Source organism: Rhinolophus ferrumequinum, chromosome 11, assembly GCF_004115265.2.
Source record: "Rhinolophus ferrumequinum isolate MPI-CBG mRhiFer1 chromosome 11, mRhiFer1_v1.p, whole genome shotgun sequence".
Classification (NCBI taxonomy): domain Eukaryota; kingdom Metazoa; phylum Chordata; class Mammalia; order Chiroptera; family Rhinolophidae; genus Rhinolophus; species Rhinolophus ferrumequinum.
In genome coordinates, this window is record NC_046294.1 from 14,929,020 (window position 1) to 14,947,284 (window position 18,265).

An 18,265-nucleotide genomic window follows, 5' to 3' on the forward strand; every position below is an offset into this window, starting at 1 on the left:
ATTAAGTGTGGCTGCACAGGCCTCAGAGTCAGGCCCTGGCTGCAAGGTTGCCTGAGGGGACAGAGAGGAGCTCCCTTTCCTCGTCCAGAAACCAAGGTGCTATGTCTAGTCAGGGAGCTTTGGAGATGCCTGGACTGGTTGGACGAATAGTTGGCAGAGGTTCCGAGCCCAGCGGCAGATGGTAGGCCCTGTCTCAGCTCTCGCATTTGACTTGTCTGGGCCCAGAGGCTGGGGGTTGCCACACAAAACTATCACTAGAGGCCTTTGCTCAGAAAGGGGCTGCCTGAGGGTTCCCGGGGGTGGGGACACGGGTAGGACTTGACGAGTGTTTTGCCTGCGGCTGAGCAGTCCTACTCTGACCTAGCCTAAGGTTGGGGTATGGATTCTTCCTGAAGTTCAGATAAGAGCTGTTTGGGAGTCAGCTAGTATGGAGTGCAAAATGCACCCTGCCCCAAACCCACATCTGGACTCAAATTACAGAACAGCCCTTACTGCAAAGAAAAGGCTCTAGTGAACCGTCTCCTTTTCCTTCACTGTCCTGACAAAGACCCTCCCTCTGTCCCCTGACACCTGTGGATGCTTGTGACCAAGTGAGACATACACTCATAACCGCCCCACCTCCTCTCCGGCCTTCCTTCTGCTGCTCTTTCCCCATGCCCAAGTTTAGCCGCAGGCTGACATATGTGAGACCAACTGGTTGCAAAGCCAGTGACTGCAGAGTCCTGTCAGAGGCCAGGCAGCGGAGGGGCTGGGACCAGGAAGCAGGAAGCCGCCCACCAGGCCCTGGATCAGGGGGCCGGCCCACTGTCAGTCCCAAGGCTCAGGCGCGTGCCCTGGAGGCAGTGAGGTCATGTTGCTGTCATCTTCCCTGCTCCGCTCACATTCTTGCCAATGTGGCCTGCAGGTACTTTTCCTTTCAGGGAGCCTGCCGGGTCTTGTCTCACCTCTGCTGAGCTCATCCCGAGTTCTGCTGCTTCCTTATCAGGCCCTCTGGGGCGTGCCTACTGGTTGTGCCTGGCAGGGAGGCCTGTGTGCAGCCTGCATCGGCCACGGCAGCCTCCAGCTGGCACCATCTGAGTGCCCGGTTTCCCTACACGGCACTGCCTCCCTGTCTCTATTGCTTCTTGGCTCAGGCTCAGCAGGCGGCATGAAGGGGCGCAGTTGCTCCCCCCACACCTCTCCCCTGAGGGTGACTGTTTCCGGCTCTCCTGCCTGTATGTGCAGTTGCCTCTCTGGCTGGCCGTCTCAGACACTTCCTTTCTTGGGCCCAGCAGAGCCTCCTAGGACCCCCACTCCCAACTCACACAACATACTCTTAAGTGGTTTCCTCCCTTTTAGGGTGCGGTCTGTCTTATTTATCCAAAGGGCTTAATAGGAGACTTTTACCCCAGGGGCAAAAGGTTCTTCGGGGTAGTAGGATGGTTGGTGGCCCAGGTACGTTTTCCAAGCCCTGGGTTCTCCAGATTCCATGGCTTCTGTTGGATGGAGGCAACCCTGCTCTGTATAAACGACTGCGGGCCTTACCCACCTCTCAGCTGGGCACCCTTGGCAGGAAACAGGAGGCCCATTCTCGCCGACTGACAGCCATCCTCAGCATCAGCGCCTCATTGAGAAGGGAGGGAGGGGGTGGCCCCTGAGAAGATTCCTCTGGCCCTCCCACAAATGAAGGAATGGAAACCCGGAGTTTCCCCCTTCAGAGAGCCGGGGTGGAATTCTTAAAAACAGCCCTTGTACAGGGAGAGCTGGGCTCACGAATCCCACTTGGCTCCCCCTTTCCACGAGGCGCTTCTTGAACCCTGAGGATCTACCATCCCCCACAGCAGCCTTTGGCCCCTGCCCCTCCCTCCAGTGTCGTCGGGTCTCCAGCCCAGGGTAAGCTGCAGGCAGGCAGGACAGGCCGGGCAGCCAGAGGGCAGCCCACTCTGAGCAGAAAAGAGCCAGCCAGCCCCTAGCCTGTCTCTTGTCCACGCCCTTTGTGATTTCAGTCTTGGTAGAACTTGTATTTGGAGTTTTGTGCTTCAAAGTTTTTGTTTTTGTTTGTTTGATTTTTGTTTTGAGGGGGTGGGGGGGGATACAGAGCAGCTGATCAATTTGTATTTATTTATTTTAACATTTTACTAAATAAAGCCAAATAAAGTCTCTCAGCCTCATGGTGTTGGGTTCGGGCCAGGGAGGGTGGGCAAAACACACTCCAGTCCAGACTTCTGGGGGAGGGCGGGCGGGCCCGGGTCCTCCTGCGACTCCAGCGACATTCAGCACCTCTCCAGACGCACAGATGCTCTCATGCCCCAAACCAAGAGGAACATGAAACAAAGTTTTTAAAACTTTAATTATGAAAAAGGGATGTACAACTGAGGATGGGAGCATTAGCCCCAAACCAGCTGGGGCAGAAGGACCCCTGCCACAGAATAGCAGCAAAGGAGGGCTCCCAAACCACACCCCACAGATGCTCCACTGCAGCCCTTCCCACAAAGACCTTAAATAATTTAAATAACGGAGGGTTGGGAGAGGTGGCAGGTTGCTCCAGTCTCTGCAGGGAGAGTGTGAGCCAAGGCGAGGGGCAGGGGTACGGGGAAGCCTTAGGTCAGGTGGGGCCTCGGGGCTGCTGCAGGGCAGTGAGGTATTTGAGGGCAGCAGCCCCATAGTGGCGAGACAAGTCCTGGTGGAACTCGTCCTTGAGGGCCTGCAGGCACTCACGATAGGTGGGGTTGGAGCGGAAGCGGGAGATGTCAAGGCTTGGGGTGTGTGGCAGGTGGATGGTGAAGGCCTCTGGCAGCACCAGGAGCTCATATTCCTGCGGGGGTGGGGGCAGACGGATGGTCATTGCCGGGGCTGGGGGACGAGTGCAGCTCTGGGGGATGGGGTGCAGGCGTATCCGATAGAGCCCAAGCCGGGGCCAAAGGGCAGATGATTTCAGTCCTACAGAAGGGCGGGACTTCTGACAGTGCTGCCGAATGGTGCACTGAGACACACTGAGCCCCCTGGGCCTGGACATACTCAAATCAAAGCTGGAGGCAGGAAGGATCTCCCTCACCTGTGCATCCAGCTCCACAATGTGGGCCACCTTGTTCCAGCCAAAGCCCACAAACCGGGGGTCGTAGCGGGGACAGTCACGTGGCACCACCACGTAGGGCTCGTAGTCAGCTGCCCATTGCACGCGGTATGGGGCCTGAGCCTCCCGCCATCGGGCATAGTCTGTGGGCGCGTAACCCTGGGGCCACTCGTGGTACCTGTGGAGCAGGACAGGGCAGGGAGCGAGGCCAAAGTTAGTCGCTCGTGGGTAGTGGGGGCTGGTGTGAGGAAACGGGCACAGCAGTGGCCTCTCCTACCTGAAGGTGGAGAGAGAGCCAGCGTCCAGCAAGGCCAGCAGTTCGGCCTTGGAACTGGGGAAGGTGAAGTGGTAGTGCAGGGTCTCAAACGCTGGCACCACCAGAGCGGCCTTCCGCCCGCGGCCCAGCTCCAGCTGCCCGATGGAGGCCCTGAGGAGGCAGCACCATGAACTGGAGGCGAGGGAAGGCTCTGCCTCCAGCACTGGACACAGTGATTCTCTTGCTTTTGAACTGTAGGACCCTCGTAGGGCAGCCCCCCACCCTAATGCCAGCACCATTTTACACAGGACACCGAGGCCCAGAAAGGTGCAGGGACACACTTGCCTAGGGTCCTGCAGGTGTCCCCAACCCTGTCCACACCCACCCATGTGCCGCTCCTCTCACTCCCACCCACCTGAGGTAGTCGTAGAGGGAATAAGAAGGCAGGAAGTCAATGTCACTGAGGAAGACGTAAGGCGTGAGGGCCTGGGCCAAGGCCACGTTGCGAAGCTGGTTAATGGGGTAGAGGGGACCCTCACGGTACACCACGTGGTAGGCCACATCTGGCCGGGCAGAAAGCACCGCCGAGTCCTCGACGAAACGCAGGAAGTGCTGGGCCTCTGCGTCTGTGAGGTACAAGGCCAGGCTCATGGGGCCCGGCCAGTGCCTACACAGGGCTTCCAGCATCTGCAGCCTGGGGCGAGGGGGATGGTCAGCCCAGGGAGAGCTGGACTACCTCCCAGGTTAGCTGCTGCGGACACCCCTCAAGTGTCTTCCTAAGCACCTTCCAAGCGCTTATTTTTGAGCTGGCCTTATTTAATCTTCACAAATAGCCCACAAGGTGGGGACCTTCTCATGTGACAGATAAGAAAACTGAGGGCCAGAGATATTAAGACATGCCCATGGTCCAACAATTACGGAGGGCATGTGAGTGATTCCCAAAGCCTAAGCTCTGTCAACCATATCCAGTGCCTCCAGCCTCTGGAACTCCTCAAGCATCGGGCAGTGAGAACTCCTCAAGCATCGGGCAGTGAGAGCTCTTCCTTCTGCCAAATGAAACCCTTCTCTCAAAATGCCCAGTCTCAGCCTACGCCCTGCTCTCTGGGGCTGTCTTCAGTGCCCTCACCGGTCCATGGAGAGATGGGCCACGAGGGTGACATCGTGGGGCCGGGAGGGCGGCGGCTCATGGGGCAGAAAAGTGACGTGCACACGGTGTACAGTGAGCTGCTGCTGCCGGAACTCAAAGCAGGCCTCTTCCTCGTTGAGCTGTGCCAGGGCCCGCTGTAACTGAGGGAATCGAGGGGGGAAGGACCAGGGCTGGGGCAGAACAAGTTCCCAGACCAGGCTGGGTCCCACCAGAGTAGAGAGGGGCAGAGTGTCCCCACGGCAAAGGAAGGCGGCTCCCTCTCACCTGCTCGGCCTCAGGTGAGGGTGGGCTGGGGCACCCAAAGAGCCCTCTCCGTAGCAGATTCCCATCGTACTCCAAGAAGGTCAGGTAGAGGTTACGGAAGAATTCCACGTGCTTGTTCTTCACACGCAGCTTCTTTGGTGAGTTCCAGTGGATCACCTGGGACCCAGGAGGGTGTCGGTGGGGGAATGAATGGGAACAGGACTCTCATCTTTGGCCCACCACCACCACCACTACTCAGCCCCCCACCTCCATTCACCTTGAGGTCAGCCGCCTCCAAGTAACAGCGCTCGGCCAGCGTGTGGTCTGACAGCTGCACATTCCAGACGCAGGGCAGGGGCTGCACCAGCCCCGGGTGCCCCTTAATTACAGCATTGAAGATGTCCTGGGCAGAGAAAGCCATCTCACCTCAGCCCTGAGCCTGCCTCACCCCCCTCAAAAGCTCTCCCAGACCTGGTCGGCCAGTGAGGTGGCGGGCAAGGTGAGCAGCTCCTGCGTAGCTGTCAGCTTCCACATCTGCTCCCAGCCAGTCTGCCGAAGCCGGTCCAGCCGCAGGAGGATCACACCTGCCCAGGGAGAGGTTGTCAGGCCCACCTGGGACAACCCAGCTCCTAGGGCCAGGGATCCTAACGGTGTCTTTTCAATGTTTCTTTTTTGACTTATTGGTATCGTCTGTCAGACATGAGCATGGACTGACTACCTCTGTCAAAAATCAATCCTCTTGGGGGTGAAGAGGAGATACAGCACAGCTTACAGAGCACCTCCACAGCCATCTTCTCATACCGGTGATCCTGGGGCTGGTAAAATCCCCATTTAATGGATAAGAAAACTGAGGCGCAGTTTTCTTGTCAAAGTCATCCAGCATGGACAGCCAAGGTTGGAACTGTTTTCTGGCTCTTCTCTGTGTTCTTTCCACAGCAATATTCTTCCTGGGGGGCTTCCTAGAATTCTGTGCCCTGCCCAGAGTCCCTGGGGCCCAAGGACCAGTGGCCACCCCTCCTGCCTCCCCCCACCGTCCCCACCTGTGTTAAATCCCCGGCCTAAGGCAGGCCAGGGCCTGTGGTTCCTCCAGAGGTTGCCCAGGTACCAGTCGCTCTGGTTCTCCACGAGACCGATCACCTGCTCATCTGGGAGGGGAGGGTACGAGGCAGCTGCCTGAGGCTGCCACAGGACCTCAGCTCAGGGCTAGGCCACAGGGGAGGCTTGGATGGGCCAGGGAGGAGGGCTGACAGGAGCAGGGTCCCAGGCCTCTCACCAGAAAAATGGGCAAAGAATGCCCAGAGCTCTGCAATGTCGGAGGCAAAGGTGACATCTGTGTCCAGGACAATAACACGGACCAGGTCAGGAGGCAGCACACCAGGTAGCACGAGCTTCATTAACCCATAGAGGCCAGAGTAGTGCTTGTTGGGGATCCAGGAGACCTGGGGCTGTGGGTGGGAAGGTCTGGCCATGAGCCTGGCAAAGAAGGACCTGTGAGTGCCAGGTCATACTCAGGGTAACGGGGAAGAAAGGGTGAGCCCCAGAAGGGGTGAGGGATTTGAGTTTCAGTAGGCGTGATGGAACTGGGGGTCCCAGACAGCTCTAACCTCCACTGCTGACCCCTCCACACACACACACACACACACACACACACGCACACACCCTGGGAGGAAGGAGAGGGCTGGGCAGGTGGGGAGGAGTGCTGAAGGGCCAGGGCTGGCTCCTGCCTTGAGCTCTTCAGCGTCGTAGAAGCTGACCCGGACAGCGGGCACCATCCATGTGTGGAAGAGCGTCTCCAGGATGCTCCTGGCCACCGCATCAGTCACCAAATGGAGGTGCAGCGGGTTTTTCCTTTGGGAAGGATGGGAGAAAAGCCAATAGCGCCCAGAAGGAGCAACATGGGGCAAGCCCCACCCCAAGAGGCTCAGAAGTGAAAACACCAACTTTGAGATCCTGCCCGACTTTGTGCCTTTCCCCACTCCTGAACCCCCCACCTCCAACACCTGGCTATACCTGTAGAAGAGCATGGACTTCACCAGGGTGATGACATCTCGGCTGGTGTTATGTCCTGCACACACGATTGCCACATGCAAGAGCTGGGGAGGAGACAGTGAGGTCGACAGGAGCCCCTTCCTCCGTTATAGATGGTGAGGACCCATGTTTGGGGGGCCTGGCCTAGGGCAGTGTAGCCCCACCAGGCATGCGGCTGGGGAAGGCGGGGTCCGCGCAAGAGTCCAGCCTCCTCGCTTCTCAAATGGGGAAACAGAGGCCAGGAGCAGGTGAGGTGAGAACCCGAGGCACCTCCAGCTTGCTGGTCAGTGCAGGAGCGACGACGCCAGATGTTGTGATTCCCACAGGTGCCCAGGAGGCCGGGCTGGGGGCTCGGCGCCCCCGGGATTCCCGCCACCAGAGGCCGCGCGCACCTACCTCGCACTTGTGAGGCAGCGGCCGCAGCGGGACGCAGCCCGAGCGGTTGTGGCCCGGGTGGTCCACCGACGGGTCTCCGTCGGGGGGGACACGTGGCGTTAGCGCGCATGGGAAGGATCCCGGCCCCCTCTGCTCGCGGCGCTCACAGGCCAGGTCTCCGCCGAACAGGAAGAATCCGATCAGAATCAGCAGCAGCAGCAGAGCGGCAGCCCCCAGCGCCCGGGGGCGCCCTCGGGGCAGCATGGCCGCCTGCCGGGGCGCTCAAGGAGGGGTGCGACCGCGGGCTGCGGACTCCATCGCGGGCCCTACGGACAGGGGAGGGAGATAGGAGGGTCAGCCTTGGGCGGCCGGGCCCGACGGCCGCCGGGTCCCCTCCCGCGCCGAGTCGCCACCTCACCTGCTCCAGCGCTTGGAGACACGGACCTTACTCTTCCAGAAAAAGGCCAGGGTGTGGGGAAAGGGGTGGAGGCGCAGGCCAGCCCCGTCCAAGCAGGAGCCAGCCCCGCCCCCAACCTGGGCTCAGGTTTCACCTCCGCTTGGCTGAGCCCGAAAGGCGGGGAGACCCCCGGGGGCCTGGCCCCGCCCCTGCCACGGTATTTGACTGCCCCCCTGCCCAGGCCCGCGAGCAAGCCGGGAAACCTTCAGGATGGGTAGTGGAAGCGGGGTCATGACATCCAGGAAGGCCCAGTCCCCGCTACCTGCTCTGAGCCCATCCCCCTCTTGGCTGCTCTGGGGCCCCATCTCCTCCCCTTAACCTCCCTCCGTGGGAGGGGCCGTGACCCCGGGCCCAGGATGAAAAGGACTGCCGGAGTAAGAAGGAGGAGGCTGGAATGCTGCTCCGGAGGTCGGGGACACCTGCTCAGCGGGCAGGAGGCGGGGCCGGCCTGCCGAGACTTTCCCTGGAAAAGGAGCACCTGAGCCCTGCTTTCCTCACTGCATTCTCTCTCTCTCTCTCTCTCTCTCTCTCTCTCTCTCTCTCTCTCTCTCTCTCTCTCTCTCTCTCCCCAGGTGGTTCAGCGTGGTCCGGCGCAGCCCGAGCTCGGCTGGGACAAAGCGGGCTTGTGAGAGTTGCCTCCTGCCCAGGAACTGGCGAGAGACCTCACTGGCCTGGGCCGCCTGGGTAGGGCCCGGGATCCCCACCCTTGCCTAGACCGTCGAGATTGTGCCTGGTGAGGGCCTGGCTCTCTTCCTCTAGCCCCACCCCCACCCCCCACTCCCGCACCCACAGCAGGCAACGACATGGCTCAGCCCTGGAGGGGGTGGGAGGCGCTCTGGACCGTGAACGACAGCCACGGTTGATTGAGCGCATGCATGTAATCCGTGCCAGGCCCTGTGCCTTGGTTCCATAAAGCCTCAGTTAACCCTCACGACGGTCCTATAACATCGGCATTATTCTTCCCCAGAGAATTGAAGTAACCTGTTAGAATCCCCTGGAGCTTATTCCCCAGGCTCTACCTGGCATACATTTTCCTGCTGCTCCTCCCTAAGGGTTTCCTGCCCCAGGACTTGCCTTTGATGTTCTTCTGCCTGGATTCTACCAGATTCTCACAAGGCCAGCTCCTCCTTTCGTATCCCTAGGTTTGTTTTCTTCCTAGCACTTTTCTAGTAATTTGACTTTGTTGACTTGTTTATAGCTTGTCGCCGCGTGGAAGGTGACTGCTCACAGTATTGGGTCTCCAGCACCCAATCAGGGCCTGGCACACAGCCAGTGCTCAGTCAGTATGTGCTGAGAGTGGATAGGACTCACTGGGCCTTGCTGTGACCTGGAAAGGGGCTAGGCTGTGTCCTTTAGTCCTCTATAGCCTCACTATAAAATGTGAGGGCCTGAGATGCCCCAACCCCTCAAAAAGCTGTGACAAAGCAGCCCAGTCTGAGCCCCCTAAGTCTCCTGAGAGGCCAGGATGCCTTTCTCTGGGAGATGGAGATCTGCAAGGAAGGTTGGGCTTTGGGCCTTTGGAGGCCAGGGGCAATTGTTGCCAGGGAGACCTATGGCAGCTCCTTGTATATCTAGGAATTGAGAGGAGATGAGGGGATGCAAGGGCCACCCAGGTGCCTGGAGCTTTGAGCCCCCCTGACACTCATCTCTAGCCTGGAGCTGGAGTGGGAGTGGGTGGAATCCCCCTGCAAGAGCCTCAGCAGAGACTATCTGTGCGGGTTAAATGTGATGGAGCAGGTGGGCCACACAGTCAGGGCTGGCCAGGAAGTTTGTGGGAGAGGCTGGGTCTGCAGAGTGACTGTGGTCACTCACAGTACTGGCCCCAACTCTTGCTCAATCTTACCACTTGGGAAATTGAGTTGCTGAGATGCCTGCTGGGCCTCCAAGAGGTTCTTCTGGGCTGTGGAGGGGAAAGGGAGACATGTCTGAGCATATGAAAGGGTGCTAAGCCTGAGACCTGGTTTGGCCCAGCTCTGCCGAAGGACTTTGCTGTGTAACCTTGAACCAGTCAGGCCCCCTCTCTGGGCCTCTGCGTCTTCATCTGTACTTGTTGGACTGGTCTAGCTCTCTTCCCCTGTCATTCATGGCAGAGTTAAGCAGGGGAGATCCGGACCATCATGCCCAGAGGCCCTTCCAGCCTAGCCAAGTGACCAAGTCCAGGCATGGGCCCAGCAGGGAGAAGCTGCCCTAGGCGCCTTCTGCACACACAGCCACTCTTTGTCTCTGGGACCTAATCAGGGATCTGGAGAGGAAATTCAGGGAGCCTTGCTGCTGCCAGCCTGGCTGGCCTTATGATCCCTTTCCAGCCCTGGAGGCAGGAAAGACAGAAACAGACTCCAGGCCAAACACCCCTCATATTCTGTCTAGGGGAGGCTGCTCCTCTATCCTCCATGCCTCTCTCCTCCCCAGAAGCACAAGACCACCAGCCCTGGGAATGCCAAAGAAACGGCACACTCTCCCTCCTTACTCTCTCCACAGCCTCAGAGGGAGGCACTGGAGGGATATCCACTAGTGAGGTTCAGGGAACAAGTTCATTAAGATGATGGGGTGCAGGGAGTAAGGGAGAAAGAGCCCCACACCGAAGTTCCTGAGCTCTGGTCTTAATCCCAGTTGCTAACTTGATTTATGACCAAATGGCCTCAACGTGTCTTTGCTCTTGCTAGGCTGTGGGCAGGAGAGAGAGCACTGCCATGTAAGACCTGTATTGTGATCCTTTTGGCCAATGCCATGCTGTGTGATCTGGGACAAGTCCTTTCCCCTCCTTGAGCCTCTAATTTCCCCATCTGTGAAAAGGAGCTCATAGCAACCTAGCAAGGTTGCTAAGAAGAGTTGAGTTGAGTGAGCCTGGCACCCAGGAGGTGGTGAGAAATAATGCTGCTGGTGCCCACGCCCACCTTCTGTGTTCTCCAAGCCCTTTGCCTTTCCGGAGGCCCCTGGACACATCTACCCGATTCTTCATTCCTTGGCCTGAGTAGGGCCCACCGGATATGGAAGAAAACTAAACTGGAGAGGGAGCTGGGGGGAGGGAGTGTCAGGAAGGGTTGTGGCTTCCCGGTGAGGTGTGTTGCATAAAACGCCTAGATTCTGTCAGGATTCGAATCTTGACTGGGTTCTTAAGCGGATCCTTCCTTCATTTGGAGATAATATCTGGTAGAGGGGATTAGGTAAAATAATGTTTCGCTGTTCTCGGTACCACACATCTGCCAGCACAGTCCGGATGGGCGAGGCCCCGCCCCTTTCCCCACAACCAATCAGCGACTACCTCCCAGGGGCGTCAGTTCCCTCCACCTCTGGCCACACCTCTCCCGCAGCCGCCCCTTCCAGGGAAGCTGCCTCGTTTGAGAAGGGATCCCCAGGAGTCTCCTCATCCCTTGGGGAACAGCAAGACTGAGGGGTGCATCCGAAGGCCGTAAAGCGCTTTAAGATTGATTCCGAGTCTAAGGACCAAGTCTGCCCTCAAACCACTTTACAGATGGGGAGGGGAAACCTGAGGCCCAGAGAAGGGAATCTCCCGACCACGGTCACCACGAGCCGAGAGCAGAAGGCCGGGCCAGGGTTTTCTCCACGGAGGTGGGCGTGCAGGTGCGCGCTCTTGGGGGACACAGTCCTTGCGGGAGCTGGGGCCGAAGTCGGGGCACTAATGGTGCTGGCCGGGGGATCGAGCCTGCGTTGGATGCTGGAATCCTTGCTGCCTCAGTTTCCCCAGCACTACCTCTGGTTGGGCACGGGAGATGAGGCAGTTGGCCACACGCGCGCCTGCCAAGACACAGTCCAACTCTCCTAAGACTTTCTCGGCTCCTCCCCAAGTCTGATGGAGGCTCCTTTCCGCGCGCTACCTCCCAGCCCTTTAAAATCCGGTCCCGTTCGAGCCTCTCGGCGTTCTATTAGAAAGACTCTAGGCTACAAGTGCCTTCTCTGGAATGAACGGCTCAGACTGCCGCGGGAGCTTTCCTGGAGCTATAACTGCGCAGGCGCAAGGGCAGCCAACCCGGAAGGCGGAAAAGCCGGGTCCCGAACAGTGTGGATCGGGTCGGGGGCGGAGATGACCTGAAGGAGTAGGGAGGGCGGGATTAAGCCCGCAGTTGCTAAGCGCTACCCTAGTGGGAGGGGATTTAAGAAATAGGGTGATGGGGGGTTCAATGGCCCTTCACGTCACCGTCCAACTGGCCCGCGGAAGTTAAGCAACCGAGAGGCGGGCTTAGGGCCGGAAGCAGGAAGGAGGGCGCAGGAAGCAGGGCGCCGCAACCGCTCGTGCTGTCTGTCGGTCAGTGGGTCTGTCGGTCTCGAAGGCATGATGGAGAAGCTGAGGCTCCTGGGCCTCCGCTACCAGGAGTACGTGACTCGTCACCCGGCTGCCACCGCCCAGCTGGAGACGGCAGTGCGGGGCCTCAGTTACCTGCTGGCAGGTGCCACCCAGACCTTTGATCAATCCCTTCGGGGCTCTGACCTCTGACCCCACTTGCCCCCTTCCCTGCGGCGTCAGGGTAGTGATCGCTGTGCTTGAGAAGTTCCTTCCAGGTTCCCGTAGGGCGTAGGGAGGGGACATCCTGGGACCCGAAGCCGCAGGGTGAGGCAACGCTCACCGACGCCTCCTTCTGTGCCTTCTCCTCAGGTCGTTTCGCCGATTCGCACGAGCTGTCAGAGCTGGGTGAGCCGGGCTCGGGTGGGTGGAGGGTGGGAGAGTCCAGGAAGGCTTCCCAGAGGGGTGACCACCCCAGCTCGCAGTCCTAGGTTTCCTGTTAGATCATCCTGTGCTGTGACTGAATGGGACAAAGGTCCAGCGTCCACTGTCCTGGGCCCTCTGTGTCCCCATAGTTGAGAAACAAATCTGGGGACCTTGGCGGGTCAGGCAGCTGGGCCACATGCCTTCCCTGCCTTTGCCCAGTTAATTCTCCCTACAGCCATATAAGGTGGGTACTCTTGTCCTCGGTGTCTAGTTAAGGAACAGCAGTTCAGTGAGGTTAGGAGGTAGCCACTGATGACCCTAGAACCACGATTCAAATCCACATCTCCCGGGTTGCAGGATCCCCATACTGTAACTGCCTCTGTAGTGTTTGCCCAGCGAGACCTGGAAGTGACGGTCCTGAAAGGACCAGCTGGGTTTTGAAAGGTGGAGTAGACTTTCAGGTGCAGGATGCAGAGAGAGCAGGGCCAGGAGGTGAGGCCACCCATCTGTGGCTATTTGGAGCACAGTGGACAGTTCTGGGCAGCTGGAGGGCCACTGCTATGTCAGCAGGGCAGTAGCTGGTTTGTCACAGGTCAAACCATCTTGTTTTAGCCACCCACACGAGATCACACTGCGGAGTGTGGAGCGGAGGAAGTGGACAGGGAGGTGGGTTGGTTTCCACATAGTGTGTGGGTGGCTGAGCACAGCAGGTGATAGGTGATGCATGTAGCTCTGGGGAGAAGGGGAGGAGGTGCGGCTGCGGGGCCAGCCTCTGACGGCCACACTCTGCCCCTCAGTGTACTCCGCCTCTAACCTGCTTGTGCTGCTCAATGATGGGATCCTACGGAAGGAGCTTCGGAAAAAGTTGCCTGTGGTGAGAATTTTGCCAGGAACTGAGGGCGGGAAGCATAGGGACTTGGGAACAAAATAGTAAGAACCAGCCTGTGTGTGTAGCACGTTATGATTTCATAGAGTGTGAGACATGCCTGCATCCATCTGAGCCTCTAGTCACCTCCTTAGGTGGTGCCAAGGTGTCAGTGTCCCCATCTCGGATGAAAAGACTTGAGTCTCAGAGCCGTGGAGTAGCCTGTCCCAGATGGAGAACTCAGGCCAACATACTTGGAAAGGGGAAAATCCACCTCTACTGTCAGAGGGGTCCCCTAGGGGAAGGGCCTGTGACAAAGGGGTGCCTCCTGACCTCTTGGCCTGGGGTTCTTACAGTCGCTGACCCAGCAGAAGCTGCTGACATGGCTGAGCGTGCTGGAGTGCGTGGAGGTGTTCATGGAGATGGGAGCCGCCAAGGTGTGGGGCGAAGTGGGCCGCTGGCTCGTCATTGCCCTCATCCAGCTGGCCAAGTATGTGGGACTGTGGCGGGCAGTCCCTGGGGGAGGGGTAACTGAGGCCAGCTGTACAGATGGGGTTCAGGAGAGCACCTCTGGCCCCTGGCCCGCTAGCCACCTTGCCCCCAGCCCTTCCATACTCCCAATCCAGGGCGGTACTGCGAATGTTCCTGCTCATCTGGTTCAAGGCTGGCCTCCAGACCTCACCCCCCATCGTTCCGCTGGACAGGGAGACCCAGGCACAGCCCCCGGGTAAGCTGCTTGCCTGCTCTGGAGTGGAACGGAGCCGGGGACTCATTGGTGGATTTAGAGCTGACCAAATGAATATTGTCCATTTATGGAACATATCTATCCCCATCAACTCATTTGTTCTCATCACCCTGTATTTTACAGAGAAGAAAGATTAGGTTGGGGCAGAATTGGAACTTGAACTCAGGACTTCTGATGTCAGAGTCCTCATTCTTTTTTGTGGGCTGCACAAAGAAGGGACAGAGCGTCAGTAGGAGAGATGGGTCCTGCCAGCCTCATCTCTGGCTATGGTTTTTTTTTTTCTTTCTCCCGTTCTCTTGTCTCCCCCCACCGTCCCCGACTCCGGTTCAAGCCATTGTTTCTCAGTCTAGTTGTAGGACACAGCTCCCTGGCCCATGCTGGTATTATGAGCCTTGCGTCCCCCTGGCTGAGGCAGTCAGTTGCCGGTCATCGGTCACCCACTCACGGCAGCTCTCGCCGGCTGCCATCTCCTCACGATGGCTGCTGGCCACTCATGCTGGCCGCCGGCTGCTTGTGGCAGCACATGGTAACCCATGGCACCACACAACAGCCCACAGCTGCTCACGCTTGCTTCCAGCCACTCAGGCTGGCCACCAGCTGCTCCTTGCAGCACATGGTAGCCCACAGCAGCTCACGCCGACCTCTGGCTGCTTGCAGCAGCCCAGCTCCAGAGAGAGCCATTGTTCACAATCTTAGCTGTAGAGGGCGCAGCTCACTGGCCCATGTGGGAATCGAACCGGCGACCTCAGCATTAGGAGCACAGTGCTCCAACCACCTGAGCCACCGGGCCGGCTATGGCTCTGGTTCTATATCAAGAACCCCAGGCTCATCTGCAGGACACCCAGCAGATCTGTCCCCTCAGGGCTTTGGGCCTATCACCTGTTGGCCTCTGAGCCTCACTCTCCTGGCCTTGAGTGGGGGCAGTTCTTTGCTTTTCCTCATGGTCATGGACTGAGGAGATACAGCTCCTCCAGTTCTGTGGTTGGACTCTCCCTGCCCTGTTCCAGTCCCTTGGCAGCCTGGATTCCTGACTGGCTCCTGTGCCGCAGGTGGCGTTGACCTTTCCCCAGCCCCAGAGGGCTGCACAGTCTGCTCACTGGGCCCAGGTTCCAGGTTGAGCCACAGCCCCTGCTGCAGTGTCCTTGACTCAGCTGGTGCCGTCGTGCAAGCTCATCCATTCCTTTAGCCCATGAGCACTCACCGCACACATGTTCTTTGCAGGCTTTTCTGGAAACATGTCCGTCTGACAGTATGGCCTTCTGTCTGTCCCTGCTAGATGGTGACCACAGCCCTGGTAGCCAGGAGCAGTCATACGTGGGAAAGCGGTCAAACCGCGTGGTGCGAACCCTCCAGAACAGTAAGTGTAGGACGTAGCTGGACTGAGCACCGCGGTGCTGGGGTCAGCATGGGCCTGAAGGCCTGTCTTTCCTCCCGCCGGCCCTCCCTCTGCCCTGGCTTAGGCCTGGCTGCTCACCTGCTGCCCTTGTGTTCTAGCTCCATCCCTGCACTCGAGGCACTGGGGAGCCCCCCAGGAGCAGGAGAGACGGCAGCAGCAGCAGCACCAGGAGGAGCTGAGTGTCACCCCCACCCCGCTGGGGCTGCAGGAGACCATCGCAGAGTCCTTGTATATTGCCCGGCCCCTGCTGCACTGTATCCTTAGCGTGGGGCTGCCGGCACTGTGGGGTAGGGAGAGGCGGGAGTGGGCAGGGCAGGCCCTGTGCCGGAGACTCCTTGACGCCTGGCTGTCAGTGCTTAGCCTGGGCCTCTGGGGTCAGCGGTCGTGGACACCCTGGCTCCTGTCTGGTGTTGTAGACGTGACCAGGTGAGCTGGGCCTGCCCGGGGGCTCCACTCTGTCTGCCGGGCTTCGTGCTACAGGCCTGGCCTCACCTGGGCAGGCAGGGCCCCCTGCTCCTCCTGTTGCTGGCCCTAATTGTGTCCCCCCTTCGCCCCAGTCTGAGCCTCCTGAGTGACAGGAAGGGCCTGTCCCGGAGGGAGCGGCTGGAACTGCGGCGCCGGACCATCCTGCTGCTCTACTACCTGCTGCGCTCCCCGTTCTATGACCGCTTCTCCGAGTAAGGATCAGGCTCTCCAGCGAGTGGCAAGGCCCACCCTCAGCCACGGAGAGAGGAGGGAAGTGGGGCCCCGGGGCCCCAACCGCTATTCATGCTTTCCCTTCCTCCCTCCTTCCTCCATCCTGGGTTCACTGAGCACCTGCTGTGTGCTGTCCTGGGGTGCGGTCACTCCTTCATTTATCGGATGCCAGCCCAGACCTGCCTTCCGAGCTCGGGGCCATCAGCCCAGGCATGTGGGAGCTTAAGCCGTGGTTGGCAGGAGATGCACCGAGGGCCGGGCCACAGGGATGGTGGTGCGTGCAGGCTTTTCACACCCGCCAGGTCATTTGCACGTTTTCTGGTCAAATAGTTTGGATTATCCCCACTTCTCACAGTAGGCACTTGAGGTTCAAAGAGGTTGGGCAGCTTAAAGCCACACAGCTAGCCAGTGGCAGAGCCAGATCCCACACCCATGTTCTCTCCTGACCTGTCCCCACCTTGCCCAGCCCCCACTCTGTCACCTGTGAGGGTCCAGAGCTTCTATCCTCAGCCAAATACAGAGAGGCGTGCTGGGGGTGCGTGGGGTGAGGGGTGGCTCAGGGCCAAGTCTTCTGCCAGGGTGACCGCCTGAGGTCACACCGAGATTTGAGGAGGGGTCCCTGTATAGGGCTGTGAGACAGACGAGGCTCCCAGGACCACTCTGTCTAGGTTTTAACAAATGTACTGCTTAAAAGACTGGATATGAATTGGAATTATACTTCATAGTACGGCCATACAACCTCTGTTTTTTTCTGAGACAGTAGAAAGCAAGCTTATATCATGTTTAATGCCACCTCAGTGAAAATAACTTTGCCTGGCAGTTCCTGCTTTTGGATAAGTTTGAAAGCTCTTAAGGCACTAAAGCCAAATCCTATTCCGTACTCTAGGGAGAACATTCCAGAGGCTTACACAGATCACGTGACCTCTCCCCACAAATTGCTTACACTTTACAGAGGAAACATGGCCCCAGTATCACACTGAACTGAGGAATTTTGAGGCAGTAATTGTAGAGGTAGCTTCCCAGGCTGCAAGTCTCCAATTTGGCTCGCTCTCCTGTGGACCTGACCGGCCTGGCACCCTCAGAGCAGTGGCCTAGACTGAGGGTCTAGACACCCGTTAGAGAAAGTCCTTGTTTTCCCTGAAGACAGGACTAGAGCGCTGCGGGGCTCCGGGGTGCAGTCTGGGAAGGCAGCCTTTCTTCTCCTTTATTGTCAGAGAGACATTATCGTCTCTGAGCCAGACTCTGAGTTGTGAGCATCCCAGGCCTGTAGCGGGGGGAGGGCAGGACCAGCGCCACACCCAGAGATCGCACCCTTTGTGCTGGGGCCTGCCCTTGCTCCACAGTTACTTTCTGTCTTCTGGGAGGCACTGCCTGTAGTCAGGTGGTCAGTGATGGCTTTTTAGCAACCGGGACCCAGACCCCCCGACTCAGCCTGCCCCCTGTTTATCACCTCCTTGCAGGGCCAGGATCCTATTCCTGCTCCAGCTGCTGGCAGACCACGTCCCGGGCATTGGCCTGGTCACAAGTAAGCATGGGGTGCGGTGTGATTATTCCTGAGTATTGTGGATTGCATGCGTGGCCCCGTCACCCTCTTTTCTCTTTGTCTCCTTGTAATTTGATTCTTGGCGCAGTTGGGAGAGGGAGCCCAGAGGTCAGGCCAGGTGGGTGACAGGTGCTGGACATGGGCCAGGCTGGCCTGGAGAGCCTCGGGTAGCTGGAACGAGGGTGCCCTGTGGTGGGAGGAGGCCATCAGCCTTTTCCCTGCCTCCATGTCCTGGAGCGTGGCAAGACCGGCGACTCTGGGTGGGGACTCTGGCGGGGCTGAAGCCTCCCGGGCTGTGGGGAGATCCCACCTCAGCAGAGAGCCTCTGGGCTAGACTGTCAGCATCGACAACGGGATGAGCCACGTGGCTTCTCTGAGCCTGAGAATCCTTGTAAGTGGAGACAAGGTCGCTGGCGACGCTACCTCCCTAGGGGTGGGAGAGCCAGGTCGTGGATGGCAGATGTGAGCAGCGGTGGCTGCGAAGGGCCCCAGGTAGAACAGGGCCAGGAGTCTGGCCTTCAGCCCTGAATTGTTCCTCTCTCTTCTCACTGCAGGGCCACTTATGGATTACTTGCCTGCCTGGCAGAAAATTTATTTCTACAATTGGGGCTGACAGACATCCCGGGAGTGGGGTGCAGGGAGGGGCAGGGTGTCTCAGGCCTTAGTCCCCCGGACCCCTCTACCCTAATAAAACTGACTGTGGCAGTGTCCGAGCCTATGGCCTCTCCGTACCCACCGCCCAGGGAGCCTGGCACTCACACCTTGGCCAGGCTGTGCACACGGGCCTGGTCGCCAC

At 58.8% G+C, this 18,265-nt stretch overlaps 2 protein-coding genes across 5 annotated transcripts; one reads left to right on the forward strand and one right to left on the reverse strand.

Annotated features, from left to right (window-relative positions):
• Nucleotides 1-2,267: 2,267 nt before the first annotated feature.
• On the reverse strand, nt 2,268-7,965 carry LARGE2 (LARGE xylosyl- and glucuronyltransferase 2). Of its 4 annotated transcripts, none has more exons than XM_033119604.1 (14): nt 7,520-7,965; nt 7,123-7,427; nt 6,709-6,791; nt 6,423-6,546; nt 5,972-6,143; nt 5,739-5,843; nt 5,170-5,282; nt 4,976-5,101; nt 4,720-4,875; nt 4,435-4,589; nt 3,724-4,002; nt 3,330-3,479; nt 3,035-3,230; nt 2,269-2,794 (listed from the first exon to the last, which is right to left on the reverse strand). In XM_033119604.1, exons 2-14 carry the CDS (start codon nt 7,363-7,365, stop codon nt 2,585-2,587), a joined length of 2,112 nt encoding a protein of 703 aa, XP_032975495.1. In that variant the 5' UTR covers nt 7,366-7,427; nt 7,520-7,965; the 3' UTR covers nt 2,269-2,584. The 4 variants fall into 4 exon arrangements, with proteins under 4 accessions (XP_032975496.1, XP_032975495.1, XP_032975493.1 ...); XM_033119602.1 differs by having other exon boundaries at nt 4,435-4,625; XM_033119603.1 differs by having other exon boundaries at nt 2,271-2,794; nt 4,435-4,595.
• A 3,570-nt stretch (nt 7,966-11,535) lies between these two features.
• On the forward strand, nt 11,536-18,179 carry PEX16 (peroxisomal biogenesis factor 16). Its single transcript, XM_033119608.1, has 11 exons — nt 11,536-11,964; nt 12,171-12,206; nt 13,022-13,098; nt 13,446-13,579; nt 13,716-13,816; nt 15,111-15,191; nt 15,329-15,484; nt 15,584-15,656; nt 15,788-15,907; nt 17,387-17,451; nt 18,024-18,179. Exons 1-11 carry the CDS (start codon nt 11,850-11,852, stop codon nt 18,080-18,082), a joined length of 1,017 nt encoding a protein of 338 aa, XP_032975499.1. The 5' UTR covers nt 11,536-11,849; the 3' UTR covers nt 18,083-18,179.
• The last annotated feature ends 86 nt before the right edge of the window (nt 18,180-18,265 follow it).

Bases quoted from the DNA above. Each gene is read 5' to 3' on its own strand.
- LARGE2 (XM_033119602.1), bottom strand. From the start codon at position 7,365: ATGCTGCCCCGAGGGCGCCCCCGGGCGCTGGGGGCTGCCGCTCTGCTG. The intron at 4,876-4,975 runs GTGAATGGAGGT...CCTGGGTCCCAG, and splicing joins TGGAGGCGGCTGACCTCAAG to GTGATCCACTGGAACTCACC. The intron at 4,003-4,434 runs GTGAGGGCACTG...CCCTCGCCCCAG, and splicing joins GCCCATCTCTCCATGGACCG to GCTGCAGATGCTGGAAGCCC.
- PEX16 (XM_033119608.1), top strand. From the start codon at position 11,850: ATGATGGAGAAGCTGAGGCTCCTGGGCCTCCGCTACCAGGAGTACGTG. The intron at 12,207-13,021 runs GTGAGCCGGGCT...TCTGCCCCTCAG, and splicing joins GCACGAGCTGTCAGAGCTGG to TGTACTCCGCCTCTAACCTG. The intron at 15,485-15,583 runs GTATCCTTAGCG...CCTGGCTGTCAG, and splicing joins TGCCCGGCCCCTGCTGCACT to TGCTTAGCCTGGGCCTCTGG.